The sequence below is a fragment of the Hyperolius riggenbachi genome, chromosome 2 (assembly GCF_040937935.1).
Source record: "Hyperolius riggenbachi isolate aHypRig1 chromosome 2, aHypRig1.pri, whole genome shotgun sequence".
NCBI classification, from domain to species: Eukaryota; Metazoa; Chordata; class Amphibia; order Anura; family Hyperoliidae; genus Hyperolius; species Hyperolius riggenbachi.
Window position 1 is genome coordinate 97,940,594 of NC_090647.1, and position 14,182 is coordinate 97,954,775.

At 45.8% G+C, this 14,182-nt stretch overlaps 1 protein-coding gene across 1 annotated transcript in view; it reads right to left on the bottom strand.

The window, feature by feature from the left end:
• Window positions 1-3,366: 3,366 nt before the first annotated feature.
• STOML3 (stomatin like 3) overlaps window positions 3,367-14,182 on the bottom strand; it is a 52,890-nt gene continuing 42,074 nt past the window's right edge. Inside the window, exons 6-8 of the mRNA XM_068265032.1 lie at window positions 12,645-12,848; window positions 8,185-8,319; window positions 3,367-4,571 (exon numbers count right to left, since the gene is read on the bottom strand). Of these exons, the coding sequence (XP_068121133.1) occupies window positions 4,383-4,571; window positions 8,185-8,319; window positions 12,645-12,848 (528 nt within the window). The 3' untranslated portion in view covers window positions 3,367-4,382. The remainder of the gene's footprint in view (window positions 4,572-8,184; window positions 8,320-12,644; window positions 12,849-14,182) is intronic.

Here is a 14,182-nt window from a genome sequence, read left to right on the forward strand (position 1 = left end):
TGGGTTTAGAGCACCAATGAGAGGGGGGTAGGCCAGAGTGAAAAGGTGCATTTTGACGGCCTTCTTGAAGATGTTGGAGGGGGCAACCCTAATGTGGGGAGGAGGGAGTTCCACAGTGTTGGAGCAACTCTTGAGAAGTCCTGGAGGCGTGCATAAGATTGGGTGATGCGGGCAGTCAAGCGAAGTTCATTGGAGGAACGGAGTGAGCGGCTAGGTGTGTACCTCTGAGTAAGATCAGAAATGTAGGTTGAGCAGGTTCTGTGGACAGATTTGTAGGGCAGACATAGTATCTATCTGATTCTGGACTGGATAGGAAGCCAGTGGAGGGATTCACAGAGGGGAGCCATCGTGGTGGATCGATGGGAGGAGTATATTCACTTATTGAGCGGTGATGCATTGTGGGAGTACCTTCTTACTCACATCGAGCTGAATAACTGCAAGTACCTTAAGTTGTCAGAAGGCAAATTTATATGTGGTATGTCTTTGAATTGTTATGAATGCCAGATCAGCAAAATACATGCATGCCCGCCAGGACGAAAGGAAGACAGACAGTGGAGATCAGCAAAAAATATGATATACATCATATACAGTCCCAGAACAGGGACACACTGTTTACAATTACTCTACAGACATATAATTTACACAGTTCATCAGCAGCAGATTTATTATACACAAGATAATCTAAGAGATTGCACATATAGATATTTTTTACATTTTAAATGTACACACCTAAAATTTTTTGGTTTTCACAACAGAGTAAAAAATGTAGCAACAAAAATATAGCATGTTATGCATAATCTTGTATAAAACTATTATAAAATGGCGGATCTCGACACCCCAAGAGAGAAGTGGCAGTCAGCAAGGGGCGCCATAACTTACATAGTCCCATTCCCATGCAGACTCCTCTCGCCCCTCTCTCCTCCTGTTTCCACTTCGCCGAGATCGCGTCCTTTCTCCATGGTTACCTGGCTGCGCCTCCCATGACGTCAGAGGTGCCGCCAGAAGTAACCATAGAGGTAAGATGTGGCCAGGCGGCAAGAAGAGCAGAGCGCGGAGAGAGGAGGAGAGACTGGCAAGAAGAGTCCAAGCAGGAACAGGGTTATGTAAGTCTATAACCTATACTGGGGCACCACCTGTACTTGGCTATCTATACTGGAGCACCTATAGCTCGCTACTTATACTGTGGCACCTGGATAACCTATACTGGGGAACTACCTGTACCTGGCTACCTATACTACTGTGGCACCTATAGCTCGCTACCTATACTGTGGCATCTGTACCTGACTACCTATCCTGGGGGGCACCTATGCCTTGCTACCTATACTGGGGGACCTATTCCTTACTAGAACAGTGGGACAAGAGTGGACACAGAGAAGGACAAGAGGTGACACAGGGGTACATAGAGGGGGAGAAAAGAGGCACAGGGGGAACAGAGGTGACACACTGCGGGGCAAAAGAGGCATATGGAGAACAGAGGGGGACAAAAGAGAATGGATGATTCAGGCTAATGCTGGGAATACACGGTTCGTTTTTGCCTTCGTTTAAACCTTCGTTTCGATTGTGCCTTTTGTCCTTTTCGATCCCGAAATAATCGGTCATATGGTTAATATCACCACCCACAGTTTCGTTTTTTTTTTCGATTCTGATGGTTTCGTTTTTCCAATGATCGAAGGCTGCAAAGAAACGAAACGAAAATCCCTTTTTACAGGGACGGACTAGCATAAACGAATATATAATCGATCTGAACAGCCATCAAGCCTACCAATGGCTCGATTAGATGGATAAAGAGAGATAATATCAAACATGTTCGATCACTAGTCGTTCGTTTTTGGGGTCTATTAATCGAAACTATAATGAGATTATGACTATTTTCACATACGTTTTCAACACTCGATTCGTTTACCGAACGAATCGAAGGTTTAAACGAAGGCAAAAACGAACCGTGTATTCCCAGCATAAGAATGGACACATTCTCTATCTCATCTGATAACCGGTGATTACCTGTATTTCACTAGTTTTTTTTGCCCCACCCACATCATGCCATGGCCATGCCCACTGCCACGCTTCACGTGCCACTTTCTTCGGTAGGGGATACATTTGCTTGGGGTGATACCACAAAGGGGTACATGTGCTGAAGAGGTTAAGAACCACTGTTCTAGAAACATAATCTGGGGCCAAATTGTTTAACCACTTCACCCCAAAGGCGTTTTTACCCTAACGGACGAGCGATTTTCACCTTTCAGTGCTCATCCTTTTCATTTGTCAATAGCTTAATCACTACTAATCACAATTAAATGATCTATATCTTGCTTTTTTTATCACCAATTGGGCTTTTTGGGGTTAATATTTGTTTTCAGTAATTACTTTATTTTAAATGGAAAAACAAGGAAAAAAATGAAAAAATACACTATTTCTCCAATTTCATCCCCTATAGTTTTAATATAAACACTGCTACTGTGCATAAAACCCACACATTTTATCTGCCTATTTGTCCTGGTTATCACAAGATTTTAATTATGTCCCTAGTACAAAGTATGGTGACAATATTGTATTTGGAAATAAAGGTGTATTTTTTCTTTGGTGGTTTTTTTTTCACTATTTTCACGTGCACGGGAATGCACCTGCACGCACACAGCGGCAGCAGCACTGTCTGACTTATAAAAAGGTCCTGGAGCCATTAATGGCTCCAGGACGTTTTTATAAGTCAACTTGTCATTAAGTGGTTAATAAAATTTAACATATATTGAACATTGTACGTGATACTACGTGGTGGACCAACAGTTCCAATGTGATTTCCGATTGATTTTCAGTTCACTTCCATGGAAAATTGATTGGAAAATGAAACGGAAATCAAATCAGACCTGACGGAAATAGTCGATCTGACAGTAAATCTGTCAGAAAATTGTATTGTGTGTACTAGCATTAAAGAGAACCCGAGGCGGGGTTCTCACAACGAAATCCCCATACAGAGGCTGGCTCTGCCTATAGAGCCCAGCCTCTGTTGCTAATCAGATCCCCCCTAAATCCCCCCTGTGCTCAGCCAGACCCCATAAATTACAGCCGCGATGTGCTTTCTAACGTCAGTCTCGGCGCTCCCCCCGCCTCCTGCAGAGCTCCGTCACTGCCCGCGTCCCTTGCCTCCAATCAGCGGGGAGGGAAGGGACGCAGGCGGGACCGGAGCTCTGCAGGAGGCGGGGGGAGCGCCGAGACTGACGTTCTAAAGGTAAACACTGTCGCTGTTGTCACGCTGCGTGTCGGCAGCGCGGCTGTCATTTATGGGGTATTGCCGAGCGCAGGGGGGATCTGATTAGCAACAGAGGCTGGGCTCTATAGGCAGACCCAGCCTCTGTGGATTTCGTTGTGAGAACCCCGCCTCGGGTTCTCTTTAAGAACAGCAAGCTGGTGTTTTTTCTTGCCTTGACAATGAGGACCTATCAGGCCTTAAAATAGTCGTGTTTCCTCCACTGTTGTACTGCTATACAAATGTAGAAAAGAACATGACAGAAGTTTGGAGGCTTGGCTTTACTTTTACAGTAGCTTTGCTATAAATAAAACCACCTTTTAGGATGTGGGATGAAAACCATACACACCTGCATTTCTTTCTCAAACTTCATGGGGTAATCCGGCCAATGGAATTGTTCACTCACTGGTATTTTATGCGACCCGAGTGATTAGGTGTGTTTTGTCTCTCTAGGTACACACCATACAATTTTCTGTTAGATTCTTCTGTTAGATTTACCTACAACATGAAAAAAAGCTATCTGGCAGGTAAATCTAAGAGAAAATCTAACAGAAAATTGTATGGTGTGTACCCAGCATAACCTCATTGGCTTTCACCAAGTCAACTGAAAGCAGTCACTCCACTTGCTGCCTCTGGAATTTTAAGTAAGTCACCAGGGTCATAACTACAAATTATGGGGCCCCCGGCAACACTTTGATGAAGCCCCCTTATTGTTCACAACCCTTCCCTTGCCTCCCTTGGTGACCCTCACAACGTGGGGCTTTATCATAAATAAGTGATGGCCATCAGGATCTTCACACCCATAACGTGTAGCCACAAACATCTGATGTAGAGTATCCAAGAAAGGGAAGGTTAGTAGTCTGGGCCCTCCCACACCTCTGGGCACCCCTGCAGTCGCAGGGGCTGCTCCCCTCTAGTTACGCCCCTGTAAATCGCCACATTACTTTTAGGAACCAATTGACTTGAAAAAGTTGGGAGATGGGGGAGTAACATTGCAAGTGGTGTACAACAGATCTCTGGGCAGAGTCCCAGTTTTACATTTTTAATAACTGTTAAGTGAAGTACAGTAAAAGTTTTACATTAAAGTTGAGTGAAGTGTCCTATTTACACAGTGCTGAATGAGCGCAGAGCCCTGCACTGATCACTTTTTGGTGAAGCCTAGCAGCAGGTCAATGGGCATGGGGAAGATAATGGTGGAGTTGTTCTCTGCTGCGATAGTATTCAGTGTTTGCAGGTAACGGAGTTGCAGAGCTGCGGGAGATTCGCAGATCACCATTGAGGCTTCCTTCAGAGCCCGAGACGCATTCATCTCTCCTTCTGCTGCCACAATCTGTGAAAGAGAAAAAAGGCATATTGAAAATACATGTGATACTAATCAGTCACTCCCTACATCGCGTAATGGTTGGACAGAGCTGGGCTTAGTCTGCATTCACAAGAGAGCACCAAATACTGAGGGACCACAAATGTTTATACAAGTCCATCCAATGCACCCTGTGAGGAACTGGAGTCATGCCCTGATAGATTTGCATACAATCGTTCTGTTAATGGTACGATCTGCTGCTGTACTTTGCATTGCCACTATATCTACCTTAGATATTCCTGTTACAATATATCACTTGTTAACATCTGATCTCAGGTCCACTAGTTCACATCTCTAGTACTATCCTAACTTCAACGCAGGTATTTAAAGTGGACCTGAACTCAGGACAGAGGGAAAACATATAAAAATGTTCCCTGTATGTATTTAGAGAGTTTAGCTTGTCTAATTTCCCCTCATCTGTGATTAATCACGAGTGTAATTTGATCTTTCAGCTGTGTTAGCTCAGGAATTTCTTCTGCCATGGCAGAGCAGTTAATTTGTAAACACAGATGTAACCCTATGTCTGCTTCCATGAAAGCAAGAAGTAGACACACTGCAGTATTGCAGGATTTGTATCAGCTGTGACAAAGAAAAGGTTTTTGTTAAAGGTTGTTATGCTGTTGCGTATCTTTTAGAGCAGAGAGGAAGTTCTGAGTTCAGGTCTGCTTTAAGTGTTATTTAATTTTGGTAGAATGAGTGTTGCATAGATTGTAATATTAATTGCAGGTAGAATGATGCCCAGGAGGCTGGGGGTAATTTGGGTGCAGGCAGGGCCCAATAAATGCCTGCACATAGCAAAATTACCACTGCTTAGCGCATCAACCCCAGTAGGAGTAAAACCGAGCTAATCATTCTTGGCTGTCCATTTATCTGCCTGATATAACAATAAATGTTAATTACACCCCTATAAGTTCAGTTGCCAAACACATATTTGACTCCTCTCTCTCCTTTATTCCTGCCATTCGCTCCCTAGTAACCAGCTCCTGTCATCTCTAACCTACAGAGCTCTCCACAATCTCTCTCCTCTGTACATCCCTTCACTAGTTTCTAGATATCAACCCAATCTTCGCTCTGTACACGACCTTGATATTGGATGTGGGTACCGAGTTAAACACTGACAAGACTTGCCTGGCATGGTTAACTCAGCTCTGCTTTGGTGTAGCTTGGAGGTGGGCACAGGGCATATAATGGAATGCTGCAATGGGTTGATATGTTTGAGAACTGCACCAAAAGTTCTCAGGGCAGAGGAGCTGTAGTTTTGGTCATTACAATGTAAGAGTAATTATACTTGGGTGTTTTTAATAAGCAGGGGCTGGATAGTGTAATAGTGAGGGCCCGTTTCCACTTGCGCGGTGCGAATCACCGCGGTAAAAATTTGCATGCGGATGCTTGCGAATTCACATGAATGATGCTGTATGCAAATTTAAAGGGACTCCGAGCAGTGCAGAAACTATGGAAAGATGCATATAATTTTAAAGCACTCTTTCTCCTCTTTCCAATGATATATAAACCGCCGCCCTACGCCTTTTAGTTTTCGCTATTTTCGCGATTGAAATTGCCGCAGCCGCAATTTCGATCGCGAAAATAGAGAAAACTAAAAGGCGTGGGGCGACGATTTATGAGTCGTCAGAAAGAGGAGAAAGAGAGCTTTAAGATGATATCCATCTTTCCATAGTTACATTGTATTACACAGGGCGACTTTTTCTGCTGAATGGAGCTGCTGACTTTGAGAAAAAGTTGCCCTGTGTAATACAAGTAACTATGGAAAGATGGATATCATTTCAAAGCTCTATTTCTCCTCTTTCTGGTGACACCTAAATCATCGCCCCACGCCTTTTAGTTTTCTCTATTTTTGCTATCGAAATCGCGGCCGCGGCAAAACTAAAAGGCGTAGGGCGGCGGTTTATATATCATTGGAAAGAGGAGAAAGAGAGCTTTAAAATGATATGCATCTTTCCATAGTTTCTGCACTGCTCGGAGTCCCTATAAACCATGGCAGTGCCTGCGTGCTTTTCCATTGATTTCGTGCGAATTCGCATGAAAATTTGCATACACCCACAGCGGTATACGGTATGCAAATTCTGATGGCTCTGCCATGTCGATTTTTCACGCGGACGAAAACGCTCAGAAATCCTGACAAGTGGAAACAGTCCCATCCACTTGTATTGGCTATGCGAATTCGCATGCGCCAAACGCATGCAAATTCGCGATAGTGGAAACGGGCCCTCAAGGGCACAGCCATAGGAGACCCGGGTTCAAATCTTGGCTCTTCCAATTCACTAAGCCAGTACCAATTCAGTAAGGAGTTCCTGGGTAGCACACACTGCTACTGCCTACTGAGCACGCCCTAGTGGCTGCTTTTCAAGAGCTTCAAGTCCGACAGGAGCAAAGCGCAATACAAATGTTGGAGCTATTATAGTTAAAGAGCCCTGCAAAGCAAAGCAAAGCATGGTAACCAATATCAATTTATTGGGCAGTGAAATACATTTTTAAAATGACAAAGGATACAGTGAGATTGGGGCTGCTGTCACATGTAATTGGGATGTTGATGCTCTCATGAAATCATAGACAAGGATTATGCAATGCCAAACTCCAATAGGAAACATGAAGCTGCACATTGAAGACTGTTGCAGTAACTGAATTACGACAGATAGCACACTACGTTACAGTCCTTTCAGACCGACCTCAGTTTGTTACTGAAACAGTAGTCAGTGTGCAGCCTGATTTTTCCTATTGGAGTTTGGCACGGCACTTTCCCGGTGGGGTGACCTGTTAGGGACTAGCACCAAGGCGGGATTTATACTTTGTGTGCCCCTAGGCCAAGTATGTCTTGGTTCGCCTTCAAGTGCAGCAGCGCCCCTCCCATTCCACGTACAGCCCCCTCTCCCATGTGTATCATCCATGTACTGTAGGCCTTCTCTTTCATGAACAGTTTCCTTGGGCATCAGTTTCCCTTTTTCGTGTCTTGCTCCACATTTTCAGCCTTCTCTTTCATATGCAGCAACCCCTCTCATGTTCTGAAGCCCCATTGGGTTGTATCCAGGCCTGGACCTTTGTGGCCTTTCCAAAAATCCAGCCCTCACTAGCACCGGCTGACCCTGACTTATACAGCAGCAGTGATTTGCACCTGAGCATTTGCCTGTGGATAGGGTGGACAAGGATTTAGGGCTGGTTCAGACGGACGTTCAGAGGCGTTGCGTTTGTTGGCGTTGCGTTCGTGATGCGTTCAGGCTTTCAGCAGCGTTCGCGTTGCGTTCGCATGCGGTCGCGTTTTTTCTTCCCCTAGGGGGATATTACCCGTCGCGGTTAACCGCCCCTGGAAGCTACATGTAGCTTCCAGGGGCTCCTTGAACGCCAGGGAAAATCGGGACCCGAACGCTGCGTTCGTGTAAACGCACGTAAAAGCTTGGTACAAACGCTCCCATTCACTTGAATGGGAGCGTTTAACGCCAAGCCCCAAACGCTGGCAGTAGACGCTGCACAAACGTCCGTCTGAAACAGCCCTATGGCTCAACGCACAAGTTCCAGTTTGACTGTCCCTTAAAAGTCTAACTACATTTTTCCAGCAACTGGAAATCCTTACCTTAGCTCTGGCCTCTCGGGAAGCTTCAGCCTCGGCTGCCATCGCCCTCTGCATCTGTACTGGAAGACGAACGTCCCTCATTTCAACACGTTCCACATTCACTCCCCATTCGTGGGTTGCGTGATCCAAAATTGTCTGGAGGAGAAGGAACGCTCTGTTTAATGATACAATATACTGCATTGCATAAATTCATTCTGAATATTCTTTGGATAGTAGTAGTAGCTCCAAGACTTCTCCAGAGCTGCCCCTACTCTATGGAATGCAGTCCTTCTACCTGTATGACTTGCCCCACCTTCAGGTCATTCAACAGGCCCTAAAGACCCATCCGTTCATCATTGCTCTGTTGCACCATTGTTCACCCTCCATCTTTATAGCTCTAACCCTACCCCTTGGACATACACCCTATTGCCCCCCCCCCCCCCCCCCCCCTTATGTGTACCTCTTCCCCACCCCTTACATTGTAAGCTTACTTGGCAGGGCCCTCCTCCCTGTGTGCTCTCCTCCACCACCACATGGACTTAGTGACTTGTCTGCTATATTTATCCCTACATTACATTTAAATTACCTTGGAATATGTGCACACTGAAAATATGCACAACATTCACTTTTTGTGGCCCGTGTACAGCAGGTGATTGATATGCATTGCAAATTTGGCTCAGTTTTCCAATCTCAGCATGTTCTATTATTCCATTACAGTTGGATATTTTGTTTGCAATGGCAAATGCAATACAGTGCAATGCATTTACATCTTTGGTTTGCATTGATTCACACTGCAAGGCTGACATGAGCACTACTGGCGAGTAAGTCCAATGTTACTTAAAGAGAATCTGTACTCTAATATTCTTACAATAAAAAGCATACCATTCTATTCATTATTTTCTCCTGTGCCCCTCTGTGCTGTTTCTGCCACTCTCTGCTGCAATCCTGGCTTGTAATTAACAGTTTTAGGCAGTGTTTACAAACAAACTAACCAGCTTCTAATAGGCTCAGCTAAGCATAATGTATGAGTCATTCAGAGTATGCAGGGGGCCTGCAGAGGGTGTGTATCGCTTCTACCAATCACAAGCAGCCCTGCACATTCCACACAATCAAGCCTTAGCCCGACAAACAGGACAGAGGAAAGATACATTGATTTATTACAGAGACAGTGCAGTTAGGAAAGACTGCAGTAAGCCAGAGCAGATTAGAACAGGCATAGGAACTTATAGGACAGAAGAACTAAGGCTGAAAAAATTGTTACAGAGTCTCTTTAAAGTGAACCGAGCACCATTTTTATCACACAGGGCATCTCAGTAGCAATGCATGTTAACAATGGGATTCTCTACTAAAAAAGAAATTCTATTCTACCTCTTCTCTTTACATTTAAATGTTTGTTACAGGCTTTTATTGCTCTACTTCCGCTGGCCTGCTGTCTGCAGAAAGAGGAAAGAGCAGGCAGATAAGGTTAGCAGTAATTAGCAGAAGAAATACACAAACAAAAGGGTGATGTACTTAAAAAAGGCTTATAGAGTCACACTTGATTACATTTACACATTCTCATGGAAAAATAAGGGCGGGGGAAGGGCGGAATAGCAGCTCCTACAGCTATTAGAAGCCAGGACAAAATGCAGACAAAGAAAGCTGTTTGGATCCCTAAGTGCAATGATCCTGGGAGTAACTTCTTCTTTGAAAGCACCACTGAATTGGCTCAACAACAAAAAAAGTGCATTTTTACTTACCTTGGGCTTCTTCCAGCCCCCTTGTAGTCTGTCAGGTCCCACCTCGTCTTCCTGGTACCCTCGGTTGTGTTGCTGACCCCTCTGAAAGATCTGTGACTAGAGAGCTCTTGTTGCACCTACTGCGCATGCGTGGTCCCATGCGTGTGTTTCTTTCTTCATGTTCCCACTGCTGCTGCCACAGTGCAAAAGAATTGTACAGCTCATGTGCAGAAAGTTCCTGGCTATGGAAGCACAAACAAGGTACAGCTACAGCGCATGCGTGGTCTAATCCACACACACCTCGGTCATGCTGCCATACGATCTTTTGAGAACTGTGCATGCACAGAATGCTCCTGGCAATGGGAGCGAAAACAAGGAGGCACACGGACAGGACTGGGACAGCACAGTAGCTGCCACTAGAGCTCTCGTCGCAGATCTTTCAGAAGAGGCAGCGGGACAACCACGGGGACCAGGAGGATGCTGAGGTAACTGACAAGACTATGGGTGGCTAGAAGAAGCCCTAAGTAAGTACAAATCTGCTTTTTTCCCCCAATTCAGTAGTGCTTTAAGCACTTAGATGCAGGGCTGTGGGGTCGGTACAAAAATCATCTGATACCAACTCCGACTCCTCAGTTTATGAAACGACTGATTCTGGCTCCAGGTACCCAAAATTGCTCCAACTCCTCAGTTTATGAAAGAACCGACTCTGACTCCAGGTACCCAACTCCTCCGACTCCACAGCCCTGCTTAGATGACATCCACATGTGAAAGTAAATACTGTATATACTCGCATATAAGCCTACCCGCATATAATCCGAGGTACCCACTTTTCCCTCAAAAAGCAGGAAAAAGTGATTGACTCGCATATAAGCAACCCCACCATCGTCCCCTCCCCAGTATAGCTCCCTCCATAGTATAAGTAGCCAGATGTGCCTTTAGTATCAGGCATCCCCCTTACTCAGTATAAATAGCCAGATTTGCTCCATGTATTAGGCAGCTCCCTATTACCAAACGTGCGCCCTGTATTAGGCATTCCCATCACCATATGTGCCCCCTGTATTAAGCATCCCTCCCATAGACAGCTGTACCATCTGTATTAGGTATCCCCCCTGTACCCAGCCGTGGCCCCCTTGTATCAGGCATTTCCCCTCCTTAGCTAGATGTGCCCCAGTATGTGCCCAGGAGATTACCTGAAACTGCTGTTGCCTGCATGAAGGTGTCGGTCTTCCCGCCAGAGGATCTGTGCCTGCAGAAATTTCCCCAGCTACTCCTTAGCCAGATGTGCCCCAGCATATGCCCAGGAGATCAAGTGCTGCGGCCTGCATGAAGGTGTCCATCTCCCCACCATGCCAGCAGAAATGTCACCGGCTACTTGTGGAGGATCGCTCCATTCAGTAGAGTGACATCAGTGCCGGGGTTCCCTCATTAGCCTGTGAGAACCTCTTATGAAGCTGCCCGTCTCCCCTCAATGCCTGCAGAAATAGCGCCGGCTACTAGTGCAGGATAGCTCCACCAGTGGGTCCAAGGCTTCAGAAATGTCCCCAGCTACTTGCGGTCCGATCTGTATTGCCGTTGTGCAGTAGTGACATCCTCGCCGGGATTCCCTCATCAGCCTATGTGATGCTCTTGCTGTGTTTTAAGACGCCTCTAGATGGCGTCATAAAGATGAGACACAGCTAGCGTGTCAACCAAGGCTGATGAGGGAACCCCGGCGTGACGTCACTGCTGCACAACGGCACTAATGAGCGGAGCGATCCTGCACAAGTAGCCAGGGATATTTCTGCAAGCATGGCAGGGAGATGGACACCTTCATTACACTGACCATACCAGGAAAAGCAATTGGCTGCTGCTGTGCCCCCCTGGGTGGTTAGTGTAATGATTGGCTGTTACCATGTCACCTGCCTGTCTTCCCCTATGTGGTCAGTGTAATGATTGGCTGTTCCTGTATTCCCCATACATTGCCAGTCTAATGATTGGTTGCTCTTGCGTTCCCCTGTGTGGTCAGTATACCTTCATGCTTCACAAAGGCTGATGAGGGAACCCCGGCACTGATGTCGCTACTGAACAGCAACACTGCTGATCAGAGAGCAAGTAGCTGGGGACATGTCTGAAGGCTTAGACCCGCTGGCGGGGAGACCGACACTTTCATGCTAGAAATAGCAGTTCCCGGTAATCTCTAGGCAGCATATTCAAGGCCGGATTTAAGCCAAGGCCACATAGGCCATGGCCTAGGGCACCACAGGATCAAGGGGCGGGTGGGCAGCAGGCTATACTAGGGAAGGAAAGAAGGGTCACCTGGCTACCTATACTGGAGGAAGGGGTGATCATCAGGCTAACTTCACGGAAGGGGGAGGGTCATCAGGCTACCTATACTGGAGGTGGGGGGAATGGTCATCTGGATGTCTAAAATAGAGGATAGGGTCAACGGGCTACTTATAATGGAGGGAGGGGGAAGGGTCATCTGGATACCTAAATTGGGGGGGTGGGGGAGGGGAGATCTATATTAAAGGGAGGTGGGGCGCTGCTGACATTGGCCTTGGGCAGTAAATAGTAAAAATCCGGCCCTGAGCATATTGCAGGGGGGGGGGGGGGGGGGCACTGGGTGGAGGGAGGGTGATACAGCCTCACACAGCTGACTCGCATATAAGCCGAGAGGCACATTTTTTGTGCTAAAAAATTCAGCTTATATGCGAGTATATACGGTACTATTATAGCCTGGAATACAGCTTCATCCCTTCACTTGGGAGACAAACAGAATCTGACCTGGATGTTGTGGGCGATCTCCTCACGATTGGACAAGATGCTGGACAGAGTCTGGGTGCCGAGGATGTTCCTCAGGGTGGTCTGAGCCAACTGAGCAGTTGCCACATTCACATTGTTGACATTGGCCACAGATCTGATGGCGTTATCGATCTTGTAGTAGACCACTCCATCCACTGTTGTTGTAACAGAGTCTTTAGTAAGGATCTAAAACAGAAGACCGTAAAGAGGGTTCACCTATCACCTGCTTCAATTACTCATTTGAATTAGCAGGCAGATCTGCCATTATGATTAAATTACACAAAACATGCAATATTGATTATACTGCATTGTATAACCTTACCCTGTCTATGTAGTATAACAAGTAGCCAAATGAGAATACTTTTTACCGATTAAAAAGTACATTTGTATGCATCATACAGTATGTACAATTAAAAAGTATTTTTATGAAAATCTATTAAAAGCCAGAGCTGCCTCAATCAATATTTTCTTTATTCATTTGTACTGGCGATCAGTTCGGAAAAAGCAGGTTTTTCGCTTACAAATTTTTCCAGACACTGCTTGCATTTGCATTTCTTTTTGTGTGCGTTCTTTCAGAATTCAGATGCGGTGTGCGAATTTATGCTACAAGATGTCAGTTTTTTCTCGCACGTGAAAGCTCGCATGCAATTTTTAAACAAAACTGCAGATCTCCATTGACTTTCATTGTATGTGCAGCAAACCATTATTTACAAACTCACAATCTGCGCATGGTTTTTGATATGTGTGAACCATGCCTAAGTTTACACTTGCCGGAGAGGTAGCAGATCCATATTGTATGGATATCTGCTGTTTCCAAAAACAGTCCCTACTGGGGTTGTCTGTTGTAATTCAGGAATGGACAAACTGGGCAGTGAGACAGACAAGTGCGAACAGGCTCAGAGGAAACCATAGGTCATTCTGCAAGTCCGTTCTTCTGCTGCCGCCTGTTTCGGGAAACAATTCAGCAACAGATCGTGGGGGTGGATTTACTAAAGAACATTAAAGTGTACAGGTAGTAGTAATCGTTAAGATTACCGGTCTTTACGCAATTTGTGTAGTGAGTTACTAAACTACTTGTATTACCTGTGTGTTTTGCAATTTGCTTAAGATTAATGTTTTTTAGTGAATCAACCCCCCTAGTGTTAACCGAACCTAATACAGAGTGACCCCCAGGCCTGGATTTACATCACAGGAGCCTATAGGCACTGATGTCCTGATACCCAAGACCTCCATGAACTTACAAACCCCCACCAAACCGCACCGCCAGTGTGCTGGCTGGCCCAGCTGTCACTTCTCCCTTACTTCCCTTGCCCATCATAGCTGCAGGTGTCCCTCTGTATTAGGTAGCCAGATGTACCATCAGTATTAAGTAGCTAGAGGTGCCCCCGACTGAAAGGAGATCTCGCCAGTGGAATGCCGAGAGCAGGGTAAGTAACCTCTCATTTACACTCTCATCAGGACTCTGCATAGGGAAAGAGGGAGGGAGGCACTATGAGGGGGGAGTGAGCCGCCTTTCCATC